The sequence below is a fragment of the Lutjanus erythropterus genome, chromosome 1 (genome assembly GCF_056507025.1).
Source record: "Lutjanus erythropterus isolate fLutEry1 chromosome 1, fLutEry1.hap2, whole genome shotgun sequence".
Classification (NCBI taxonomy): domain Eukaryota; kingdom Metazoa; phylum Chordata; class Actinopteri; order Lutjaniformes; family Lutjanidae; genus Lutjanus; species Lutjanus erythropterus.
This window is the reverse complement of record NC_139317.1, coordinates 10,942,968-10,970,436: the sequence shown is the minus strand read 5'-3', so window position 1 is coordinate 10,970,436 and position 27,469 is coordinate 10,942,968. Positions and strand designations below refer to the sequence as shown.

Sequence of the window (27,469 nt, the reverse complement as noted above, 5' to 3'; positions counted from 1 at the left end):
GAATCGTAGAGGATGAGAATCACAGTTCTTACATGAATTTTTTTTTTTATTTTTTGTCTTTTTCCCCACCCTCACTGTTAAGTAAAGTTCCTCCCTGTGGAACAATTGTCCTGAATTTTGCCATAAAAGAAAATAAGCTACAAACACATGTGACTGTTTGTTTTATGCTTTTATTTACATAGCCAGTGTGGTTGCATTAAAACATCAAAGTGGTGTTGGTTTGTTGAGACTTTAGTTAAGCCTCTGCTGTTTAAAAAAATGATCATCTTGCTGTCATTACCATACATATTTTGCCTACTAAAATGTAATTGGATATGCCCTGACTGCCTGAGGAGCTGGTGGTGGTACTAATGTGTTCTTTAACAGCACACATGCTGCATAATATTGCCAGCCAGAATAGTAGTTTGGCAGGCAGTTCTTAGGTGGCCTTGATTTGTTTTTTGCTCGGGAGTATGCAGACGGGAGTTTGTTGCACAGAGATATCTGCTCTCAACAACAACATGCCTCATAACACAAAGCACTTTTTTTTTTTGCAAGCGTGCCAGTTGGGAATAGAGTTGGCTCCTCTCCTGCAGTGCAGTCCGAGTGAAATCTTAGACTCTCTCAGTTTTCCTCCCTTTGATCGAAACCGCATTCAGCTTATTTAATTTTAAGATGTATCACTAGCACTATCAGGTTCTGCTGGGTCTAAAAATCTGCCCTCTTTTTTTTTTCTTTTTTTTTTTTTTTTTTTTCCTGTCGTGCATGTGAAATAACGCAAACACCTAATCTTCAAAGCAGCTCGTGCTCAGTTGCTCTGCGGGCATGCTGAGTACAAATCGCCCACACATCCACAGTGCTGCTTGTTGGTTCACTTGCAGGAACTGAACAGGAAAAAAAAAAGGTCCCTGCCTCATCAACATTCCCAAAGCACAGTCCCAGCTATTGAGTGGCTTTTCCCCCCACTCTCCCCTTTTTTTTTTTTTTTTGATTTTTGCTCCTGCCGTGGGCTGTGTCTGATTCAACCCTGTTCTCCTTTCTATTGCAACTCTTTTCTGTTACCAAGCATCCAGCCAGTCACCCCTTGACTCTGTTTCCAAGCAAACTGGGAGAGAGCGAGTGCAAGGCAGGGGGTTGGGGCAGGAGCAGGGGGGGTGGTGGAAGAGACAAGGCTACTTCTGTTAGTGACACAAACATGGCTCCGAGCCAACACCAGTACTATGTTTGTGCTCCCTCATTCTCTGCCTCCCACAGAGTGATTGACCCTCCCCCTCGCCCTGCCCCCTTCCCTTTCCCCGTCCAAGTCTGTCCTTTGCCTGCACTCACTCCCTCAAAGCTGCTATTTTGGCTGAAAAGGTAGTGGTTTGGCCTGATGGGGCTGTGTTTTCTTCTGATTCTACTCTATCTGGCTCAGTGGGGAGGGGGCTGGTGTGAGCTTTTGAGTGGTTTTAAAAGTGGTACGGTGGAGAGGGGATGTATTGAGGGGATTGGGAGGGGGGGTGGCATTCTGCAGGTGTAGCACACAGGTTGTTATGGCCATTGGAGCTGTGGGGCCAGTCGGGTTTCCAGAAACCAGCACATTTCACTCTCTTTGAAGCCTTTTTTTATCTCAGACAAAACCTCTATCAGCTAGACAGTCCGCCGGGGTAGAAAATCACATGATAAAGGATGAAGAGATGTTTGATAACTGCAACTGTGAAGTGGCCCTCAGACACCACTGCTCATTCATCGCAGACAAAATCAGCTATAGTTCTGTGTGGTGTTTCTGAATCCTTACCAGATGTGTAATCATCAGTTTAAGATGTCATAAATCGCCGTCAGCACAGTCGATGTAGGGCTGTCACAATAACCGCAATTTTGAAATGCAGCGCTATTGACGAGCCAGCTGCAGGGGATGGTAAGCAACCGCAATTTTCATGTTTATGCTTTTTTCACAAGGCTAGCTCGTCTAGTTTTACACTTCAGTGTGTACACTTCAACGCTTCAAAAAAATTGACAAGCAATACCAGAGTCATTAACAATTCAAGCTTGATGTGGAAGCTGTACTTTTTGCTATGTTTTATGTTGTTTTAGTGTTTGTTTCATAACTTATACTCTGTGTTAGCATGATGTGCAGCTAATGTGGCTACTAACACAGGCTCAGGTGATTTTGGGCTAATATTGAGGGACAGTCAAGAGGAACTGTGTGAATATTAAACCTCATTTGAAGCCAATTAAAGAATGGGAGAGTGAGTCGAAGCCAGATAACTAGGATTGGGTCGATTTAAAATCTTCAAACCAGTTTGATACTAAGCCAAGTACCGGACCGGAAATACTGACTTGTTGCAGTTCACCACAATGATTCTGTACACTGAAATGCCAGAAGGCTTTTAATTTGAAACGGAAACAGGAAGTGTTACAGCGTAATGCAGTAACTTTAAAAGGACAAACTTACTTACCTGTACCTACCCTCCCATCGGTTACGTTACTGACTATACTGACAAACTGTAGCTGGCTAGCTGCCAGCAGTCTGGAACAGGGTAATATTAGAGAGTCATGGTTCCCAAACTGGGGGGCGGGCCTTTTTATCAGTTGCTTCACCCGTCAGATGTAACACACACTCAACTGTAGAGTCCGCCCACATTTCCCATGATTCCATTATGATTCCGTTATTGTCATTTTTGTGCTGGATTATAGAAACATGAGTGAAGTGAGTGTTGCATTTCTTGAGTCCAGCTGAATGCACCATTCTGTAACACCGAGCAGCTAGCTTGCTCAGACTATAAATTTGCGTGGTGGGAATTGAAGTGAGGTCCATAGATAACATTTTACTTCACATTATCTGTGCATCGGATTACTATATTTATGATAAAAGAAGTAATTTCTAAAAGAAAGCAACAGAATAGTGTTAATACCGCACTGTTGAACCAACCTAAATAACCGCAGGGGAATTTTCGTCAGTGCGACAGCCCTACTTTGAAGCCTGTTTTTTATCTCAGACAAAACCTCTATCAGGTAGACAATTGAGGTAGAAAATCATGTGATAAAGGGTAAAGAGTTGTCAGTTGTCTGACACCAATGCTTGTTCACAATGTGTGCTTTTCCTGAACCTTTCCAGGTCTGTAACTGTCAGTTTTATCTGTCATAAACAGCCATCAGTGTAGTTGATTCTCTTAAAATATAAGATTGAATCTGTGCAGGGTATCTAAGGAGGCATTTCTCAATAGTTCCCATTGTATTACATTCTGCACACTACATTAAACAACACAAAGATGTGTATTGCTTCTACATCATTTTAATGGTACGAGCCCATAACAGCCCACAGGCTAGTTTTAAAATGAAAGAAACCCCCCCCGCAAACTGCACCGCCATTCTGCTGTTTTTCCCTGAGAGACCTATGAAAGCAGACTTCTCTTATTGTGGGGCAACAGAGCAAATGAGAACCAAATGAGGAAATCAAGCAAATCCAGGCAGAGTACCAGGGAAGAGCAACAAACAGAGGCCCCAAAGACATCGCAGAGGCATCCTGATTAGCAGTGAAGTTGAGCAGTCCCCCACTTCTCTGCATGACAAGTCTCATACAGAGCTGTTTAGGCATGCACCATGTGTGTGCGCGTTTCATTTAGCATGCCAACCAACAGCTGCTTCATCACCTCCGCCTTTCGGCCTTGTGGGAGTAAATGAACAACAGGCTCCCAGTAATTGTCTGCGCTTCACCCGACGCACCGAGTGCCAGAGAAAGAAACAGATGAGGAGGAAGCAGGCGACACCTAACAAAATACGATCACAGGAGCTGCACCTTTGGCCAGAGCTGACAAGAATCTTGTCTGATGAGGCCGAATGAATTTTTCATCCCGTGTAATTTGAGCACAGATGTAGCAGCCCGCTCAGCCGAGTCTGGATAATGGCAGGGTTTAAATAGCAGCCTGAATGTATACATGGAGAGCTGAATGAAGCAAATAGCCTATAAAACTAAAATAAATAACACAATTTGATGCATTTGGGCCAGTGTGGGATAAAAATTGATAATTTGAGGTGAGAGAAAGTGAGTCTGCCATTTAGTCAGTCTATTAAATATGTATAATGGTGGAAATGGTGTTGTCATTTTTGCAGGTATTTGGTCAAAAACTAAAGTACTGGATGAACTGAAAGTAGGACAGGCATCAGTGTAAATTTTGTGCCTTCCTGTCCTACTACATGTTGAGATATTTCTCTTGGTCATGTCACAGTTTTGATCATATTAGGATTATTTGTGCAGCTTTACAAAAAAGCTGGCCTCATGTAATGTAACGGCCACCTCACTCATGGTTCACTGTAATCCAGCACAAAAATGACAATAACCAACAACATGAAGCACAACATTCTGAGCAGACAGATCACAAACACTAAGAAAAGTTAACATTTGCATTTTGGAACACAAAACGGCAAACTTTAAAAAAAATCTACTGAGTGGTTTTGTTTAGTTTGCACATGTGCTTCAGCACTAGAAGGCATCATGGAAAATACAGATGTCTCTGCAGCCTTTGTAACACATAGCAGAGTGCGCTTCACAGCTAACCAGTCTGTGGTGTGGAGCTAAGTTGCTAACCAGCTTGTAAAATACCTGGAAAACTAATAAACAATGACCCCAGTATTTTCCCTTTACAATATAACTCTGTCCCTGACTGTTTGCTCTGTTAGCGAGGTAGCTCTTGTTTGTTGGTGCGGTCAGTAACGTAGCAGATGGGAGTACAAAGCCTTGTTGAAGTTACTGCATAATGCTGTGAATAAAAACTCAACACTTCCTCTTTTTGTTTGAAATTAAAAGCCCTTTTAAGCCCCTTCATTTCTTCAGAAGTTTTTTTTTTTTTATTGTGAAGCATTTTCATTTTGGCTTGATATTAAACTGGTTTGAAAACTTTTAAATTGGCCCAACCCTTCTGTCCAACCATCTTTATTCAAAAAATACCTCCAACAAAAACAAAATAATGTCAGATGGAGCACAGTTACTGCTGTTTCTAGACTAACAAGTCAGACCAAACTTAATAGTGAGAAAACCTATGAGCTACAGAAAGAAGGGTACACAAACATATGTTGTTGGTTTATAAATTTTTAAACAGTATTCACTGTTCAAATAGCAGCTTGAATATAAATAGCCTGTAAAACTAAAATAAACAACACTATGTGATGCATTCTGTCCTATGTAGGAGAAAAAACAGATAATATAAGGTGAGGGAAAGTGAGTCTGTGTCATTCAGTCAGTCTGGGGGCGAATGAAGCGTAGACAGGAGGAGGGGGTTGGAGGGACGGGGGGGGGGTGGGAGGCAGAGCCGTGGTATTTTAAGGCCCGGCACTGACACAAATCCCCTCAGCGCAGACGAGGCAGTGGCAGCTCCCAGGGTCGTGTCGGCAGAGCGATGGGCCAACCCCTCCCAGGCTTAGCATGCTGATACCTCCAAATGTCATCTCTAAAATGCTGGAGAAGTTTATTGCTCTTGAAACGCAGCCCAGAACGCCTTGGCTCCTGCTCCGGGGTAGAGGGAACACAGAGGGGGCCCCTTTGGCCAAACACTGCAGCTTCATGCCAGTGGGCCCCCTCCCCCCCTTCTGCCTCACCCTCGCTCTCTCACACACACCGACCCTCCAGCACACAGCAGGCTATTCCCAAAGCAGGTCCCACAGCTTCTTAAGCTCCCTAATAGATAAATAATACAGGCTGTTTGTGATAAAATGTTTGTCTCATGGATTATTTATGCAACACACATTACATCATTGTAGCATTGGCTTTAGCTAAGGAGTTAAAGGCTGTTTGGCATATGAATAGAAGAGAGGTCAGCGTGAAACAGATATTCCTGTATAAACATTTGAGTCTTCTTTCTTCCTCTTTTTCTCCAAGCCTGTCAGTGAGTTGAGAAGGAGAATATTGTATGAAAGAAGCGCTTGGCTCTGTAGCTCACTTGCCAGCTATGCTTCCTTGCTCTTTTGAAGACCACCTGTCAGTGGCCTCATTGAAATGTTTTTTTTACAAAGGCGAGCAGTGGCAGCTCTCTGTGAACTCGCTATAGAAACTGTCCTTGAAATAAGAGTGAGCAATCTCAGGAGGGCCTGTAGCCCTCTGCCAGGCCAATGAGCAAGAAGAAGATGGAGCGAGGAATCAATCATAAAACACCAACTTCTGTTAACAGTGGAGGACACATTGAAAAGAAGAAAAGACACGACTTCTTCTCTCTCTGTAGATTTTAATGTAAAATGTATCATAATATTAAAGAAATCTAACTTTATTAATTCACGTTACTTTTGGATTACCTCAGTACCAAAGGGGGAATGTTTTATGTCCGTTGTAGGTTTATTAATTGTGCACATTTAGATTAACAGCAGTAATTGACCCTTCGCTAAGCCCCTCATGCAAACACGCAACTGTCCAGTTATAGAGTAGAAACTGTAACTAGGACACCGCAGGCCCGTCAAGCTTTGTATTTCTCTACATGTTGGAGCGGTGTGCATGGGGCACAGAAGAGAAGAGCGGTCCTCAGGGTCTTATGAGTCCTGATGGTGGTGTCCTTTTTGTTTTTTTTATTGTTGTTGCCTTTCAAAAATGTGAAACACAACAGCACACATGTGAGGAATGGATTAAACTCTGCTGTCAAGGTGGTCCAGCTGGTGTGGACTAATCGTGTTGTATTTCACCATCTAGCCAATTTTTGCTGAGATGTAGCTTTAGCCTCAGTCTGTTAGCATTAAAAGTCATATCATACACACAGCCGTTCAGTAACTCACCGTCATTAAGATTTTAATTTATTTTAGAGGGTTTGAAATGTGTCAGATGGAAACATTAAAAAGTCAGCTGGGGACGGACTTCTCAGTTCACTCAAGGAGTTTAAGCGTTAGCCTTCATTAGCAGGAGTCATCATTTCAGCCAACAAACTCCAATGGACGTCAGCTAGAAATGAGAAGCTGCTGTTGTTTACTTCTCTGTGGAGTTGAAGAAGTGTTTTAACAATTTTCATGTTAAATCTGCACCTGACAGCCGTAACAACAGTAACTGAGGGTGGAACTTGGTGAAGGGTCAAATATGCGCATTTTAAATGTATTTTGTTAAGTAGCTATTCACACTTCCCACTCAGACTTGAAGTAAACTGCCATAAGCGATGTGGGGCTTGTGTTTTTACCCACACACCATCCAGATCACCAGTTTCACCACCTACAGTCCCAAAATATTATCAGTAGTAGTAAGTAGTATCGACAGGTTAGCGAGCTGGATTTCTGTAGCTAGGTTGGTCCTACCTGTAATGTTAACATTATTAAATGTTTAATTAAAATTGATGTCAAACCCTTGGATAATGACCAAATCTTCTTTTTAAAACATGTTTTTATTTCCAACAAGTGCATCATAAACCAGCAGCAATATGTAACAAGCAATATGTCACAAGCATAACAAAGGAAAAAACAACAGAATACTGCTCTTAACAAAAACAAAAAAACAAAACAAAACAAAAAAAACAGAAATACAAGGTAACAAACACCATCATTTATTAATGTACATCTTTAAAGGCTCTAGGCCACAAAAGAAAGCAGTGGAAACCAAAGTTCTTGACAAGTATATACCCGTTTTTTCCAAAATAAAAGTATGCATTGCTAAAATTAATACTCTTTTTAATTGAAAATCATCTGGCATGTCATTTAATAAATAATGTGAACAAGGATTTAATTTAAATTCTATTTCCAGGGCTGATGTAGTTAATGAATGAACCAAATTCCAGAAACTTTTCAACAGACGACATTTCAAACATCTGCATGAATGTTTCTCCTTCAGTTTTGCGTCTTGGACAGTTAGGTGAATTATCTTTCGGAAAATTTATGCATTTTCATGGGAGTGAGATGGAATTTAGCAAAATGTTGTCTTTTGAGGCTTGAGAAAAATGAAGATGGACTTCTCTGGCTGTAATATAAAATTCACTAATCTCACCTTTAATCGTGATGGAGGATATTAGTGTGTCCTGCACTACAAATTATCCAAAGCCCATGTCCTTTGATAAGTGAACGAACAACACGCAGAACACACTGTTCTCCCTCTGTAGATTTTCCATTTGTCAGATCCTTTGCCATGTTTACTTTCCAACCTATCCAGCCAATCTTCACCCTCATCAGTGTTCACTACGCAAGAGCGGAAGTGACCGATTTCCAGAAGAAAAAAAAACACACACTCCCATGCAAAGAATTCACCACTCTCCCTAAATACGTGGTTGAAATAAGACTCTGCAAACAAATTGAGATATAGATGACTCACTAATCTTTGTGGGAGGAGGCTTGTCTTGTTAGTCACAATTTTAGTCCCCGGGTGGTGTTACCAAGATGGCGCCTGAGCGAACCCAAACCTCCTAAGAGAGACATGGTTCCTATTCATATTGGCCGACAACTGCATTTTTTCAGGCACTTAAATGGTCTTGCAACGTAAATCATATGCCTAGAGGAATTGTAGGCTTTGCCAGTGGTTGTCATAAGATATCACATTTGCTATATACACGTCAACGAGTGCTTGAGTAATGCGCCTTTGGCAGACCTGTCTCCTAATCTCAGCACCATCTCCTTTAAGGAAAAAAACACCAGTGGGTTTGTTTTAACAGAGAGATTGTAGATTTACCCAGATGACATTTAAGGAAACGGCTCCTTCCCTCGCCACAAATTATTTGCACTAATAAATGAATGGAAAGTTTGCAGAGATGTCAAATGTTTATTTATTTTTTATTTTTTGGCTGTTACATTTGTTCCACGTGTTTTGTGATCAACTCCCGCCGTAGGAGGAAGCATGTAGTGATTTTTATTTTGTGGAGGGAGAAACTGCTGCATGCGGCTGATAATGCTGCGACGATGTGGAAGGCATACTAATGCTCCCTTCCTTTGCCTCTCAGTGGTATGAGAGAATTGACCTTCTCACAGGCTGTTATTCTTGTCAGGGAGAGTGACTTCGCACTTTTACCTCTTATGAACCGGAATGCAGCCTGAACTTTTCAGATAGGGCTCATTTAAAGGCTCTAAAATTCAAAATAAAATCATCAGCCATGCCCTCCGACACTTGCTGGTCATTAGTGAACCTTTACTCCTTTATTTAGATGTGGAATTTCTATAGTATGTTTATCAGTGTTTTATTTATTGGCTTTTTCTTTGTAGCACAACAGCTTTGCTTTTTAAAAGTGCCGTAGATTATTTCTCACATTAATTGATTCATCATTTGTCAGAAAACAGTGAAAAACAGCAACTGCAATTTGCCAATTCTTTCCTTTACTACATGTGTAGATGCGCAGCTATGCAGCAAACAAAACACACCTCCAGTGTTAGAGACAAGGAGCTGACCTTTTAATTCTCTTCTGAAAGCAACTGTGAAACTGTGAAAACAACAAATCCATGATAGGGATTACAAAGCAGAAAAAAGGTGAGACCATAAACGAGATGACAAATGAATTAAAACGGTAACTAGGAAAGCAGGTGTACAAAAACGTTAATAATGGTTGTTCCTCGTGCCAGGAAGAAAAAAGGTATCACCAGTAAAGATCAAGATTAAGTTGACATAAGCAGTGCAGCACAGTAATTAATTTACTGAGCGTACATATGTTCCCTTACATAGTTCATAAGATTAGGAGTAAAAAGAGGAAAATGTATAGCAGTTTGCCTGACAGTAATTAACAGCTACTTATGCCGTGTTTCCACTGCATCTTACAGCTCAGCTCAACGGAACAGACTTTTGTTCCGCTCGCTTTTCTTGATCGGAAGGCGGGATTCTGTAGCTGATCGTCGTGGCGACGCAAGTGAAACCGCATTGAAGTCATCTTCAATGCAAAACACAAACACACAGGATTAATGGAAGATATCCTGAGAGCTTTCCATTGGCAACCAAACGAGGAACGGCACATTTCCAATTGACCGCAGCATGGTTCGGTGGGCTGCCATTTAAAAAAAAAACAAAAAAAATTGGTCAAGTGAATAAAGTTTGGTCACAGACAGTGTGTAGGATGTCCATGTCGTTTCAAGTGACGATTGTCTTTGACCAATCAATGGTCTGGTTGTCTAGACACCAGACGATCAGAAATCTCGCCACCCACTGATTGTCTGGGAATTTCTAGATGCACAGTATTTTTTTGAATGGTGGCTACACAGACCTACGCCACCCAATGAAGAGCCCTAAAGACTTTGGATCGTTTCTGCTGTGCAGTTTTTTTTTTCTAATTGTTTCCAGACAGTTTTGGCAACGACGAGCTGGAAGATTGTCCCAACGTTGAGAGACTGACTTGTGAGTCTAGTGGTCTGCAGCGTTTTCACTCCTCTGTTTCATACGGGCACAGCTCGCTTTGAACCTCAACCAAGGTGCAGGCTTGTAATGAGATTATAGGCTAAAAAAATGTAATCAGATTACAGTTACATTTAGTAAAAATGGGGATTATTAGTAGGATTACAATTTTAAAGTAAAGAACAGTACACTACCGTGCACAATGTACACACAGTTGCCAAATAATTATCATGGCCTCTAGTGGAAAAAAATGCTTCACTGGGTGGAAATTTCACATTTTCCTTTCTTTAAATCAGTCAGTTGCTCACAAGAAAGGAAGGAACAACTGGACAAACTAGTAAACAATGGACATAAAACACTTAGAGCTGCAGCAATTAATCTTATTACAAATCGACTACTAAATAAATCTGCATCTATTCTGATAATTGGCTAATCGTTTTGAGTCTTCTTTTAAGAAAAAATGTCCAAATTCTCAGATTTTTAGCTTCTTAAATGTGAATATTTTCTGGTTTCTTTACTCCTCTCTGACGGTAAACTGTTTCTTTTAATTATGGACACAAAAAAAGACATTTGAGAATGTCATCTTAGACATTGATCAATATTTTTCACTAGTCGATCAACTGAGAAAATATTTGACCAGTTATTCGACGACGAAAATAATCGTTAATTGCAGCCCTATAAACCATATTTTACATTGAGGTAATCCAAAAGTTACATTACTTTAATATTACAGTACTTGGATTGCGTTACTGTCTACATTTTTAACAGCCCTGCCGAGGTAAAGCACCAGATACTAACCATGACTTTTGACAGTGGAAAACCAAGAGCGGATTGAGCCGAGCCGGGCCGTAACACGCAGCAGAAACACGGCATTACAAGTTTGAATTGGCAGCCGCAGACAGATAATATGAAGGCCAGCTTGGTTAGCAGGAAACTGGAAAATTAAAACTAAACCAACAAATATATAACAGCCATAACAGTAGATTAGCTACAGTATGAAGCTCGAATAAGAGCATTTAGGGAGGAGTAATAAACTAAAGTTCAACTGAAACTAACTGCCAAAGTAGAGAAAAAGTAAAGAAATTGCTTTTTTTTTAGGCGCTCTTACTTTTTTAAATCAAAGTAGTTGCTGATTAATCTCATTTCGATTCCGTAATTAGTTGATCAACCACTGATTTCTGCTCTACTGTGTTATTTTCACGATTACTTCCAGTTTAACATTCAGTTAAAATACTCCAAGCCCCACATTCCACTATGTAACCATCATCTCCCCGTGCTGTACGTGACTCATTCAACTCGTCCTGAATTCCTGGCTGCCTAGGATTTAAGAAAAGGTCAATCTTAGGACTTTGTATTCTGACACTGACAGAACCGGACAAGCTCGGCTTCATTTTATGCACCACGAGTGCAGAAACACTCTTAAAATGGACTGTTGGAAACATGCTCAGACACTTGAACGCTCAAACGCTTCATTTATCAATGTTACAGTTATTGCTCGTGGCAGCACCCGGCTATCTTTTATCTTCTCCCCCGTAATGAATACTGACACTATTTTTCTCATTGTTCTCACTTTCTTGTCTACATGCAACCTTGATGAGTGGTGCTTTTAGTGCAGAGAAAAATGGAGTTGAGGAAAAAATGGGCTGTTTTCTAGCGGGGCTGTAAAATCTGTCAGTAATTACTTTAGTATCTGACTACGCACAAAAGGTGATAATTGCAAGTGCTGGTAATTGTTCATATAAGTATTATTAGTTAGAGAAAGCTCTCAAGGATGAGTACAAACCTTTAATTTGATATTTGCGAGAACAGTCCCATAATGTCACACCCAATCATTTCGCAGATGCGATCTCAAAGATAACAAAGGCATTTTGACAAGGTCAGTCAGTGAAAATGCCATTAACCTCGCTGAATTCCCGTTGAGTTGAAGCAGAGCAGAGGTCATTCAGTGAACCCACAGCCCTCAGCAGCAGCAGCAGCGGCAGCAGCAGAGGACCTGATATTCTGGCCCCTCTGCAACCTAATGAAATGTGTTAAACAGGGAGGAGGAGGGGGGTAGTTTCAGGGGCCGGAGGGGGCAGTCACCCATGCAGCAGACAACCCACTCCTGACTTAATTTGTCCCTTTACATTTACCCTCTTGTTCACGTAATCCTATACAAGTACGCGCTGGAGTTCGGTGCCATTTGTTGTTCGACGGCATTGAAAGGAAATGAGTGGTAAAATTGCAGGCCAATTCCTCTCAGTAATGTGGGCTTCACTCAGCTGTCATGAGTGACCCTAATAAGGCCGGCACAAGAGGAGAAAGGAGGGGGGTGGGAACTGCTCCAAATCAGGCCGTTTCTTCCCCAGAAACAAATCTAGTCAGTGAAGACAGAGATCATGCCTCGCACAAACACTGACATGCAACTCCCAGTGTGTAAACAAATGATCATGCATGGAAAGTCATCTCAGTGTCTTGTGTAATTTGCTCCCTGCCACAGGGAAATTTGTTTGGGTTGTTTTGTCAAGGGCTTTCCATGTTTGCACAGACTTGGTGTTGACATCTTTGTCCAGACAGCTTGGAAATTATTCCTATGATGAAAGTGTGCAGATAAATTTAAATGGCTTTCAGCTTTCGGCATTGAAACGTAATCTTTTTCGCATACCCTTGAGCATATTTTTATGATATTGCCAAGACATTCTATGAATTTATATCCCCTGCAGAGAGACTCTATTAAGTCGTCCAGTCAAAACAATGTGTTGTAAATTATGTCAGGGGTAGATTTTGCATAGAAACATTTGAGAAGCAAGTTTCCAGTAAACTATAACTGATGATTAGAGAAGTGAACTTAAGAAAATGCAGTGTGAATGCCGAAAAACTGACGCCAAACTGCATTGCTGGCTTTAATAGATGAAAAATACAAACTAGAGCTGCGCAGTTAATTGCAATATTATCAAAATTCCAATGTGACCAAGTCCGATATCAACAGTTTGGTTCAGACTCCAACAAATGTCACATCATCATGATTTTAATAGGTTTTCTTTTTCAGTAAAAATGAAAATTGTAATGGAAAAATGATCATTCCTACTAACTAACTAACTATTGCTGTTGCATTTTCAGTCAAAATAATTGCAGTATGACTTTGTTTTAACCATATGGTGCAGCCCTAATACCAGTGATGTGTGAAATGTGTGCAGTATTTTAAGGTTTGTTGAGAAGCTGACACAAACCTGAATTGCTTAAATAATACTCAAAATGTATGAAAGACGTGAAACATTTAAAAGTTTAAATAAAATCTCTAAATGAGGGGAGAACAGTTGAAATGGTAGATTATGAGTTGCGATCAGATTTCATACCTGGAACCTAAATACGTGACTCCAAATTACAGATTTGCTGATTTGCACAAGGCTAATAACATCACAGGACCTCTGTGTTTGGCGAAATATAGTAATATTTGGTGGAATTCTTACTGTTACAACATAAATTATGGATATGACAGTTGGCATGGGACAAAGACGGCCTTCGTTATTGTTACAAATCACTGGTAATACAAGTTCCATGTGACAGGGTTTAAGTCCGTATCAACACAGTAATGATTAATAACTTGCTCATTTGAACAAGGTACACTTTTGATAAGAAAATAAGTGTATGTTTGTGTGCAGTAGGGTAGAACTGATTGTTCTACTTCATTTCACTTCACTCAGAAAGAATTATCTCCAGAAAATAGTCAGTATGATTTAAGGTAAGGGTTATAAATTGCAGTATTGCAATAACAGGCCTATCTGTCAATGTTTCTGCTAGTTTAAAATTGGCCAGACTGTGTTTAGAGTTAAACTATGTGGCTTGGAAATTGAATTTCAGAGCTCTGATGCAACGTCTTAGATGTCAGCAATGAAAACCCTTTTCACTTCTGCCTGAGATGAGGAATATGATACGTTAACTTGGTCTGTCACTTCCACTTTCTGTTCAGCATACTGTATACTCACTGAAAGCCTTTAAAGGCACAAATTCTGCTCGCCTTTTTAAAAACAGATTAATTAAACATGAAGTGCTGCATCAGTTAGTAACCACGTCTTGTGTGTGTTTTTTAAGCACCATTCCCATTTGAGCTAAGATGCTTCCAGATTTCTTTGAATGTCCTTGAGATGTCCCACATAACGTTCAGGGAACTACTTTATTAGCATTCACAGAAAGTATTGCAGAGGCAGAGAGATCTGAGGTGACCCAGAAGCCAAGGACCACTCTGACAGGATTAGAGTTCCTTGGCTTCAGCATGGGAGGGTGGCCAGAAAGACGCCACTCTTAGGAGAAAAACACAAGACAGCTCGCACGGAGTCCACACAGAGAAAAGGGCATGATGCGAAGAAATTGGTGCAGTGAAAATAAACCTGTAATGCAGTTTTAGAGGGTTTTCTGTAGCATATTTCTTAGTGATGTAGTTAAACACACCTGTCCTACTTGTGTGTTAGTGCATTTCCAGTATTTAATGGAAATTGCTTAATAATTGAAGTGTTTACTGACCTTCTGCCTCTGGTAGCACATTAAGTATTTCTGGGCAATCAATCAGCAACATATTAAGAGTGTAAAAGCTCAATATGATCGATTGATTCATCACCTGTCGTCTACTTTCACATTTATGAAGCGTTAGCGTCTGCAACTCCACGCTGTGAGAAGCTCTTGTCTGCAGCAGACACCTGGGAGTCACGGTTGAGGGAAATGTAGGGAAATTTTGATTATGGCAAAGATTGATGTTCCAACAGGACAGTGATCCCTATCGCACAGCTAAATACAGCATGGAATTTCTCCAAAACAAGCTTGTGAAAGTCTGTGATAAGTGAGCCAAAGGTCAGACCCGAGTCATGTTTCAAGAAAACCTTTGCAGGAGCTTGAAGATGGTGTTTGAGATACTCCTCATTCAGCTTGACTCAGCTTGATTCAGTCTGCGGGAAGAATTACAGGGAATCCAAAAATCTTGATGTGCTACGTTAACAGCATTTAACATGACTCAAACCTCTATCCATTTTGACTTGGGTTGAATAGAGATGTAAATGTTTGTATTGTATGTGTTTATCGTGATACAAGACTAGATATTGTCTACAATTTTAGATAGTTATAGTTATATTGTGATATGTCAGAAGTGTCGTCTTTTCTGGTTTTAAAGGCTGCATAACAGTAAAGTGATGCAACTTTCTGAACTTACCAGACTGTTCTAGTGATTCTGTTATTTTCTTTTGCACGATTTGTCATCATATCCGTGTTACCAATGATTATTTGTCAAAAATCTCTCTATAATATAGTCCCAGTTACCGTATTTGGTCAAATATATTGTGATATTTGATTTTGCCTCATATATTGTACTGTAGTTTAATCTACAGCAATGCATCATATTCTATAAGATCATCACTATTTGAGAGTTTACAGTTTGTTATTTTAGAGGAAATGCATCATGTGCATGTATGTATCAAGATATATGTTATATATCATGGCATTGCCTTAAAATTTCAAGGTATTATTTATTTACAAGCCATTTCTCCTAGACCTAATTTCCAGTACATTTTTTTAAATGTCACAGTTTGTCATTAAGGGTTACTGTATTGTCAAAACCTCTTAGAATAAAATGTCATGGCCATTAGAATTAATTTAATTTTAGAAAACAAGCATTTTTTTTAATGCGTGGCCTATTTTGTAATTTTACTTTGTGAAAAAACATCAACTTACATGTTCTAATAAGTATGAAAATTACCATAAGATCTGGGGATAGACCAATTAATTATTGGGCAGATTAATTGGGCTGATTTCCTGGTAATTTGAGATAATTAGCATCGGTCAGTGTTTGCGCCCACAAGGCCGGAAAAATGAACGAGTTAGTTTTGAGTGCTCTCGTGCATCCTGCTGTAAACATTGCCTGAATTTTCCTCAGTCGCCATCATCTTTTCTAAATGTGAACAGATTTCTCCCTAAATTCTCTGATTCCAGCCTCTTAAACGTGAATATTTCCTGGTTTCTTTTATCACAGTAAATTAAATTCTGTGGGCAAAACAAGACATTTGAAGACATTGTTAAACATTTTTCACCATTTTCTGGTATTTTATAGACCAAACAAGTGATCAAATAATCAAGGAAATAATCAACGCACGAATTGACAATGAAAATCAGCATTAATTGGAACCCTAGGATCCTACAATCATTGGTAGGATCCTTAAAGGGATTGTTACACATTTTGGGCAATATGTTAATTGTCAATAAATTTTTTGCCAAGACTTATACTAAAGATTTAAACCCCTCTTGTGTCTGTTAAATATGAAGCTACTCTCAGCAGCCAGTTGTCTTAGCTTAGCATAAAGACTGGAAACAGAGGAGAAAAAATATCCTGGCTCTGTGCAAAGGTAAAAAATATGAGGGTGGTATAAATATTCTCTCACTCTTGGCAAAAAAAAGCTTAAGGCGTAATTTCCAAAAATTCGAACTATATCTTTTAGAAAGCATTGATCATTACTGGCAACAGTAGGACTAAAACTCCATCCATTGTCAGAGCTGCTGAAGACAGGAGACAGTCTTAACATAAAGACGGTGCTAATTTAAAATGATTAAAGACTTCTAACGGCTCATGGTGTAATTTCTAAACCCCTCGCTGGAGAAAGCAGGGACGACTATATCCTGCACATCATGAAAGGCTACTCATTCATTTGCCCTGCCTTGATTTACATCCTGCCACAACCAGCTGCCAGAGCCATTTTGTGTTGGAGTGTTTGGAGAGCTTAGGGGGGCGGGCTGTTGAAGGCGTTTTAGAAAAGGTCTGTGTTCTTTTAATGTGACAGAAATCTGAACTCGAGAACCTCTCCACTACCTTGCCTGCGCACACATTTGCAGTTGGATCTAGCCTTGACCAAGCACTCATGTTTTCAGGCCATAAGGTGAAGGAAGAGACTTGTGGCCAAGTGTCAGCAGGTTCCTGTAAACATATATAAATGCCTTATACGCTCGCTGCTTTATGCCAGAGGCAGCAGGAGAAAAATGAGGTCTGAACTGTGACTTGAGTGTGGGAGGGAGAAAAGATTGTAAGCCGGGGATGGTTATACCATTGAAAAGAGGAAATGAGGGTGAGGGTGAAGGAGAGAGGGAAAATGGGGTGAGCAGGAGAGGTTTCCTAAGCTAATAAAATGCTCTGAGGGACGGAAGCTGCCAGCCAGCATTCCTGTGCCATTAGATAAGTTAGCTCACTGCAGCCTCCAGTTTCTCTGCAGTGCTGAAGTGGCAAGCTGAGGTCACCACCGGGGAGCGAGAGGGGGATGGTGGGGGCAATAAATTCAGAATGTTTTCGTGCACGGTGGTTGCTCCTAATCCTCTGAAGCTGTTTCGTTGATGATTTACTTCTGAATTTACGGGGCAAAAGCTGCAAATTATCGTTCATCTGCTTCGACCATGCTGTCTATTTAAAATGGCCCTCCAGAGCAGCAGCTCTGAGCTGTTTTTTGCATTAACATGAATTGTATTTACTGCAGTTAAATGTCCAAAGTGGTGCAGCAGGGTTTTCATTCAGTAATTTCCAGAGCCAGACTGATATATCGGTCGGCCAGTGTTATTGGCCTGATGTTGGCATATTCACAGCTTTATCAGTATCGGCATATATGCTGTCTGATATGTTCTGATATTAAAGTTGTGGCACATATTGTGATTTTGGTAATATTTTGATTAATCCTGATTGTCACATTCCAGTCATGTGCAAGCTGTTGCCAGATGAACAGTATTTGGTTTCTTGAGTAGAAACATACATAGAGTCGTGTGATCTTTGGAGCTAATTTTGGATCTTAAATGCGAGGTCAGGTGTCACACTCGCCACAGGTCAGATTGTGCAGATCACAGAGAGTGCTACCAAATTCACACCAGCCAAATGGCAACACAGAAGCTTCTAAGTGTGACAGATTGCAGCAATACCAGTGAAGTCAAGGAGCTCCTCTTGCACACTCAGTTACAGTCTGTCAAACTGAACCATTTCACACCGAATTGGTTTAATCCAGGAGCTTGTTGCTTGTTTTTAAGACGCTGTCGTGCTAGAGGTATTTTCTCCCCAAGGTAGTGCAAAGAGAGATACAGGACAGCAAAAAAAAGAATTTAAAACAATATTTGCCTCTAAATAATTCTCCTTCTGGGACTGTGAGATGGCTTATTTAAATAGAAAAGGTGCTCAGTGAGTATTCCCCGGTAACCCCAGTGTGATCATTCTCAGTGAGACCTTCTGCCACTATCTTTTACAGGTTCCACAGCACTGACTGCAGTTGAGTCTGTTCCAAGTCATTTAGAAGATATCAGTCCATTTGGGCCCTGCGGCTTTACTATGTGAAGAAGATTAAAAAAGAATCTTTGACTTATATAATTGTCTTGCATGTGACACCCTTTAGCAAAGATCAGTTCAGTGATGCAGCACCATAGACTTTTTGCTTACATTCTCTGTTGTGTTTACCTTTTTTTCTCCTGTGTAACTTGCATTATTATCATGCTTAACTCAAACTAAATGACCTCTTTGATTCCTTGTCTCACAGGCATGCTGGTGGTCAATGTTACTTGGAGAAACAAGACATATGTGGGCACCCTGCTGGACTGCACACGGCATGACTGGGCTCCCCCCAGGTAAAGACCGCTGCCCTGTTTTTATTTCAACCGGAAAATACACAGAGCCTAATGATATTTAATTATGCATTATCCAAGCTGCACTCTATTAGTGGTACGCCTCTTGTTTGGTGTTGTTGGAACTAAAGCGCTGATTTTGCATAGCATTTGCACTCTACAAAGAATTTACTGTCACACTAGGAACGCCACGGTGAGGAAAATTTCCCACCAGCTAATAAACTTGTGACAACACCAGTGCTACTGAATACACAGGACATTTTACTAGAAAAGACTTGAGTGATGATGCTCAATATCTGTAACATTAGAGTGCTTGATTTTTAATATTACATTTTTAAAATGTCCCCTTAAGGCTCATTTCTGCCCCCTTCACATACGAAAACGGATACATCTGTTTCAGAAGGTAGAGACAAAAGTTGCCCTAAAGAAGAGTCAAATGTTTCTGACAACAACAAACATGGCGACACTGGCAGAGGTTGTAATAATGAACCTCCGGAGGCAGCGTTGTAGACTGCGGTGGTCTGTGTGGCCATTATATAGTATAGCAGCAGGTGGAGAAAGAATTATTTTCACTAACAACGAATGCCATTGCTAATACTTTCGGGTTTCTAAAACCTCTGTTTCTTCAGTATCCGTAAGCTTTCAGAAAACATGCAGAAGACAAAATGAAGTCAGACTACACACGAAAGGCTCTATCCGTATCTAACGTTTAGCATAAATGAGCTTTTACACTGAACAAAACTAACGCTTAGAGGGCTGGTTTATTATTAATTTTTGTACACAGACAAGTTGTAACCTAACAATAAATACACACCGGTTGAAATATTAGTTCCTTGTTGAGGCTCACATGGTTTAGCTATAAGTTTGACAAATTAGCACCAGCGAATGCCTTCATGTTAATGTATTAAACTGCAAAATTCCTCCAAGCGGATTTAATTTTGCACAACCATATCCAGTTGTCAAGCAACATTATGTCAGGCTGTGATTAGCCTGCAGTGTTACATTTAAAATCGTATTTGTGCTACTCTGTGATTTTGCTGCCGCTGCATCGAGTAGACGCTTTCAGTTTATAAAATCACGTCCTTTGTCTGACTAAGTATTGATTAGGATTGAGTGAGTACTAGGCTGAAACAAGCATCCAGTACAGATAATGTAGTTTTGATGAATGCAAGTAAAATGTGACAGTATCCATATTCATGATGATAGAAAATCCTCATTGGGTAGCTAATACTGCATGTCTGTTCTGTAGCTTTCTGATAAATAATAAACATAGCAACTTTTGTCCATCCCGTATCAATTTCAGGCTCCCTGTTTGTAGTTTAAGCCCCGCCCATTCCAAGTACAGATATGGATTCAGATCATTTAGTTGGTTGAACATAAACAGATAATGGTGTACTCATGCAGCCCCAGTATTAATAACATGCTAGACGGTGGGGGCGGTGGGGAGTTAATGTAATCATATGTATGGCCAAACACCATGTAACGCCAGTAACACCCACTACCAGTGCAAGCCCATAGCTGTAAATGTCAGTGTAGAGAAGAATTCATGATTGCCATGAATCATTGATGCAGCCTCTCTATCCAAGCTGCACTTGGTCTCTTAACCTTTTCATATTCTGTGTGATATGAATCTGCTGTTGTAGCATCAGCTCAGGATATATGGCCTAATGCACCCACTCGCCTGTGTGCGGCTGGACCCTCCAAGCCCATGTTAGTCTTTATCTCCAGTCTGGGGAAACAGGATTCATTGGCAAACGGCTGATGTCCCAGGAGGTAGTTGTGGAAATAGAAAGCTACTCTAACAAGCCAGATTGCAGAATCCAATTATTGGACTAATAGCTTTTCCTCAACACTGTATAACATTCTCTATCACAAAGGCTGCACTTTCTTAGATCGGTGTTATGTGGGCGGTAGCTTAAGGTGTTTGTAATTTCTGGGTATTTGCTTTTGTTATGCAAAATACACAGGTTATGTAAAATACATCTCCAAGCACTTGCTTTGATTTAGAACACCTGTACTGTATCTAAATGTAAATATAAATCTATATTTGAAATGCATGGTTAAGTGCAATAGAAGGGGGTGAAAAAAAAACAAGATTAAAGCAGCGCTAATGGAAAACAAGGAGAGGCTGTATCACACTAATGTATCACAGTATATCACAATAAGTGAGGTTTGCACAGTAAGTGAGGTTTGCTGGGCTGTATTTGCACCAAGATAGTCTTACAGTTTGCAGCACGACTACATTAGGGACACACCATGAATAATTCAGAAAGCTTTCAGCGGACTGAATATAAACTTGGGCTTGTAATGAGTCTAAATTCCTCCACCACTGTCAGACTACGGATGTATTCACATCCCCTGCTGGGGCTGAAATTGTTTGGAGAGACTTGTAGAGGAAGCTGTGAGTCATACCAGCCTGGTGTCTCTCTTTGTCACAGATTGCTAACCTTCACTGCTGTGCAGAAAGATAATTACATTACTGTTATGGAGAGATAAGGCCAAACTGCTATTTTAAGTATTTGAGTGACTGTATGTTTTGATTACAAAGCAGCCTGAATGTTCACTGCTGTCTTTTCAAATCATGTTTCTTGTCCTTCATTTGGAAAGTCATGTGGTGTTGTTTAAAGTGCTTACTCATTTACAGTGCATAAAAAATTAGATTGGTATGTTATGCGAGAACGGGGACACAACAGTGCCGTACATATTTTGATATCATTGCCATGGTTTATTATGGGTAGGGGACTCAAAAGGACGCAAAAACCCTGCTGTATTCTTATCATTGTTATTACTGTTATGACTGCAATGTTTTCTGTTGTCTTAATTTCCTTTGAGACAGTGTGTAATTGTGGTATGTTGTTTAGCATACCAATACAGTACATAACTGTGTTTATGAGATGTCTAGTGAAAACATAAACAAACCTCCTTTAGAGCAAACTTAAGAAATGGTCTGGCCAAGCACATTTGTAGCCTAAACTCTGTCTGTATGTCATGAGACAGAGGCAAACAATCCTGTCAAAAGTAGAGATATGAAGGTCTTTAGAGAATTGCCAAACATGTCCCCTTTTGTCTTTACAATCAAATTTCAGTTAGCTTGTTTTTTAATTAAGTCTTTTCTTTTTAATGAAAGACTACTGATCATTGTCAAAACAATGAAATGTTTTGGTTTTGTGTGGTTACCGTGCAGATAATGAGGGTAACTTGGGTTTGTGCGACAGAGTTGTATTGAAATCAGCTGTTGTTACTGTGACATCACTAATTTTTACACATGATTTTTTTGACACTACGGCAGGTTTTGTGAATCCCCTACAAGTGATCTGGAAATGAGGAATGGCCGTGGTCGAGGTAAGAGAATGAGACCGAATAGCAACACCCCGATCAACGAGAACAGCAACTCATCAGACAATAAGGGCACCACCAACAACAAGACGCGTGCCGCCTCCAACAGCAAGGGCCGGAGAGGCAGCCAGACGCCATCGGAGCGCCGCACCCCACCTAACAGCAACACAGAGGACATCAAGGCCAGTCCCTCGTCAGCTGGAAAACGCAAGACCAAACCAGCCTCAGACATGGAACCCAACTCCAGCTCAGAGGACACCAAAGGCAACAAACGTATGCGGACAAACTCCAACAGTGGAGGACCAACAGGTCTCCCTATCCCTTCTATTAAGACTGAGCCACTTCCGCCTCCCCTCGATCGCAGCTGCCCCTCTCCAGTTCTTATTGACTGCCCGCACCCCAATTGCAACAAGAAGTACAAGCACATCAACGGTCTCAAGTACCACCAAGCCCGTGCCCACAACGATGATGACATTAAGTTGGACTTGGATGGAGATAGTGAGTATGGAGAGGACTCAACTCTCCACCCTGAACCAGGGAACTGTAATGGAGCCTCTATCTCTCAGAAAGGATGCTTGTCTCCAGCACGTTCGGTTACTCCAAAAGGCAGGAACTTTGATGCTCAGAGTCCTTCCCCATCTCCTGGAAAGTTTGCTTCAAAGCAGAGTAAAAAGAAAATTGCTGAGGCTGATGCAGAAATGGGATGTACACCGACAGATGGGTGTGAAGATGGGCTGTGCCTTACTGATGAGGCCAGTAATGATGGTATAGATGATAAGAGGGGGTCAGACAAGTCCAAAAAGGGTAGCGCTGGCTCAAAGGCTGATAAAATGGCCCAGAAAAACATGAAGTCACCACGGCCTGTTGGCCCTGGCTCTGCAGCATCCCAGCAGATGTACTCTTTTCCTCCTGGGAACCCAAATTCTTCCCCGGGACTTACCCCAATGATACAAGGAATCCCCAAGAGTCCCCAAATGAAAGGCGCACAGCCTAAACCCCCTGCCATTGGAGATCCTGCCTCAAGTGGCTCCAAAGACAAGAAGAAGAAAGACAAGAAGAAAAAAGATGGAGGGAAGGAGGCTGACAGTCCCAAGCCTGCAGGGAAGGGAGGGAAACTGGAGGAAGCAAAGCTTCCATACGCTGAACCACCTGATCAAGGAGGTAAAGGGGAAGGACTCCTCAATGGTTCGTCAGATCCTCATCAGAGTCGTCTGGCCAGTATCAAGGCAGAGGCTGACAAGATTTACAGCTTTTCTGACAATGCCCCCAGTCCCTCCATTGGGGTAGCCAGTCGGATAGATGGTGCTGGAATGCCACAGCCTCTCACGCCACTTCACGTGGTGAACCAGAATGGTGCTGACAACTCTTCCGTCAAAACCAATAGTCCAGCATATTCAGACATTTCAGATGCTGGTGAGGATGGTGAGGGGAAGGTAGAAGGCATTAAAGTCAGGACAGAGGACCAAGCCATCAGGGAAAGTGTTAAAAAAGCACTCTTTCCAAACCAAACTCCCAACAAAGATTCCCCATACTATCCCGGCTACGAGACGTATTACTCTCCAAATTACGTCAACCCCAGTCCTGGTGGGCCCAATCCAGGCACGCCGGTGGCTGAAGGTCAGGTGGTTAAGATCAAAAAGGATGATGAGGATCAGGCTGAGGAAAAAGTCAAGGTAGAGGTTCATGAAGACCGCAAACCTGACACCAGTGCTCCTGGCCAACAGCAGCAGCAGCAGCAGCAACAACAGCAACCCTCAGTCATCCAACAGCGATCCAACATGTACATGCAGCCTCTTTACTATAACCAGTATGCTTATGTCCCTCCGTATGCATACCATCCCGATCAAGCCTACCATAACCACTTGATGAACACCAACCCAGCCTACCGGCAACAGTACGAGGAGCGGCAGCGACAGATGGCTGAACAGCATCGCGCTGCTGAGAAGAAGTCAGATGTAGCCATAAAAGAACGAGAGGCCTCCATGAAGGAGGAGTGGAAACAAAAGAGCCCAATGCCGCCAAGCCTCTCCAAAGCCCCGAGTCAGTCAGACCTCGGGAAGACACCGCAGCCCCCCAGCAAATCCAGGGACTCGCCTTCTGAGCCCTCCTCCAAACCCTTGGGAAGCATTAAGGGGGAGGACCCGAAGTCCCAGCAAGCTGAGGGGCTGAAGATGAAGCTGACTGAAGGGGGCCACCATGGAAAGGAAGACTCCAAGCAAGCACTGGAGTCCAGAGGCCAGGCAGGGATGGAGCAGGCCATGTGGTACAGACAGGTAAGAATATATACTTGGGAATCTGCTGTGAGAATATTATATGATTATCCCAATATGTAGATGATGATTTGTGCTGACTTGGACCTTCTTTCTCGCCTTCAGCAGTACCCCGAGAGCCAGAAGCCCCAAGCAGAGGACGAACACCAGCAACAACAACCTCGATGGAAAGACGAAAGGGACAGAGAACGGGAGCGTGATCGTAAATTAAAGGAAGACAGGCCCAGGCCCAAGGACAGTCAAAGTGGGCCCAAAGAGGACAGCAAAGAGGGCAGTGATCCCAGAATCACTTCTGAGGACCACCGGGCCATGAGCAAAGACTCTCGTTCTAATGCCCACATGCAGTTCTCATCACCACTAGCACAGCACCAAGGCTACATGCCCTACATGCATGGTTACCCCTATGGACAAGGCTATGACCCCAACCACCCTGGATACAGGGGCATGCCCTCAGTCATGATGCAGAATTACCCAGGTATGCATCGTTTCTTTTTGAAAGCACAGTGGCTCTGAGGATTCTTAGTGCCCTTTAGTCTGTCGATCAAAACTATATTTACCATTCTCAGCAGGGTCTCAGACTGTTTTTATGGTAATTTCAGTCAGAACAGACTGCATTTTCTGCATAAAATCTCTGATGTAATTTGCAGCAATGTGAGTGCTACTTTGCTAAAGATTGCAGTAATGTTTGAAAATGGTAAAGCAGCATGAAATTATGATTTTTGTGGAGCTTATAGAGGGCAAAACACAGCATGAGAGTAATCTGAAAGCAAGGTAGAGAGGTCAAGTCAATCAAGGAGTGATTTTGTTCAATGTATGTTTCAGTTTATTTGTTTTCAGTATTCAGTGATTCTGAATAGGATTATTATGTGCAAATTGGCATATGCAAGAAAGGATTGCAGGCGTTCTATTCTAAAGATTTCAAGGTCATCATGCCCCCAGTTTAGAGAAACAGAGGGGAGTCCCAGCATAATATTGAAGTTAAACAATGGACAAAATGTATTTTAGCCACTTAAAAAAGGCTCACCAAAAGAAACTATCAATATCTGTTAAGTTTACACTATATTTAGAATATTTTCAACATTTTTCTTTGCTGTCAGAAAGTCTTTTAAGATGGGAAACCACTCTTATAGAAGCCAAATATCGCTCTGTCCAAACCAACCAAACTCCATAGGTGAAATCAGTAATTTTACACTGCTGGACACAGGAGCTGTTGGTGTACCTCTGTCTCGATCTGTTAGTTTGTTTGTGTTATTGTGTGACTCTGTGGTGAATCAGAAGTAACCTTTAAAACACAGAAGTCACACAATGACACGAACAAACTACCAGATCTAGACAGAGGTAGACAAGTAATCCCGGTGTTCTTTGTGGTAAAATGACTGGTTTCGCCTATGGAGTTTGGTTGGATTGGAGAGAGCAATATTTGGCTTGTATAACAGCGGTTTTCCATTAGAAAAGGCGAATCAAAGTCTTACTGCGAGGTAAAATGGTGAAAATATTCCAAATATAGACACTAAAGCTGATCTTGTGGCTGAAATACCTTTTGTTGCTCACCCTGTCTATAGTAGTTCATTACTTAGCGTCTGTGCTGGTGCTTTTCTCTGCTTCACCACACTGGGGAGTGTGTCGACCGCCATCCTACTGTAGGTAATACAATGACTATACCATCCCTATTCATATAATTCAAACTATCCCTTTAAGTGGGAGAGGTGACATTTTGTCTAGGAGTCAAAATGGACTGGTCTGTGATCTAAAATCAATTGTGTTGACTATTAAGCTTGATTGATGAGAGCATTAATGAGAATAATCAATCATCAGTTGTCACATTTGTATTCTATGTGAACGGAAATTGAAACGATCAATTTTCTTCATCACTTTTAGGCTCTTACCTACCTGGAGGCTATCCATTCTCTCCATATGGCAGTAAAATAGCCGGGGGTGAGGAAGGCAGCGAAAAATCTCGCGCTAGCCCTACGGTCACTAAAACGGCAACGGACTCCAAAGCCCTGGATATCCTGCATCAGCACGCCAGCCAATACAAGAGCAAATCCCCCACGGTGGCTGACAAGCCGCCCCACGACAGGGAGCGGGAGCAGGACAGAGGAGCAGGAGGTGGTGACAGAGACCGGGAAAGGGAGCGCGAGAGGGAAAGAGAAAGAGACGTGGACCGACCGCGATCCTCGCCCTCCCAGCGCATCATGCCCTCTCACCACCACCTGGGATATCCCCTGCTCTCAGGGCAATATGACCTGTCCTACGCCACAGGTCAGTCGCTCCTCATGTCGCCTCACCTCTGCTGTGTGACGGTGAATTCATTGCACTAAATGTTGTACTGTTCTTAATAAGGCACAATAGATGCAGAGCAGATTAATGCCACTTACTTAAATTTAAAAAAAACGCCAACAGCCTAGAATATTTAACTGTAAGTAGATTCAGACTGTTAAAATATGGCAGATCAGCGATCTAAGTTCAGAATCTAAATAGGAAATATCACTGATAGCCGTACATTTTCCAACCCGTCATAGGTCTCTCCTCATCAGCTATTGTTGCCAGCCAACAAGCAGCAACCCCCTCCCTCTACCCACCACCACGGAGGTGAGAACGGTAAGACCTCCCCCTTAGTCGGAGAGACATGACAGCAGAACAAAACACGAGCCTAATGACACACAGATCAAGACTGTTTGCAAACCTGACAAATGCAGGTGGCAGACATAAACACTGCACCTAACTCTAGTTAAAAAAATATATATTCAAGAAATGAGTTATGAGTACTGGCACAGATGTAGATTGTCATGTAAAAATATGTTTCTTTGTCTCTGCTCTCTTTGATTTGAAGTGAAAAGAACACCCTGCTCTGCTCTTACAAGATTTATTTTGCAGACTCAGAGGCAGCAACCTGTAAAGAAAACAAATCCCGGCCAAACAAAGCCCTCGCTACTCTGCTGCAATCTAGTACAATATGCAGTGCAGCATTTAGCCCCTCAGCTCATCCATCCTAAGTAGGTCCTCTGAGGACAAGTGGATCACAGTGTTGATAATAGAG

At 41.6% G+C, this 27,469-nt stretch overlaps 1 protein-coding gene across 3 annotated transcripts in view; it reads left to right on the top strand.

Annotated features, from left to right (window-relative positions):
* The window catches only part of znf609b (zinc finger protein 609b), a 112,821-nt gene that overhangs the window by 79,461 nt on the left and 5,891 nt on the right, over window positions 1–27,469 (top strand). The window contains exons 4-8 of one of the 3 annotated variants that reach the window (XM_084741364.1): window positions 18,739–18,826; window positions 22,113–24,432; window positions 24,538–24,904; window positions 26,308–26,691; window positions 26,952–27,030. In XM_084741364.1, coding sequence (XP_084597490.1) covers window positions 18,739–18,826; window positions 22,113–24,432; window positions 24,538–24,904; window positions 26,308–26,691; window positions 26,952–27,025 — 3,233 coding nt within the window. In that variant the 3' untranslated portion in view covers window positions 27,026–27,030. Of the gene's footprint in view, window positions 1–18,738; window positions 18,827–22,112; window positions 24,433–24,534; window positions 24,905–26,307; window positions 26,692–26,951; window positions 27,031–27,469 lie in introns of all 3 variants that reach the window. The other 2 variants (XM_084741286.1, XM_084741441.1) reach the window with 2 other exon arrangements.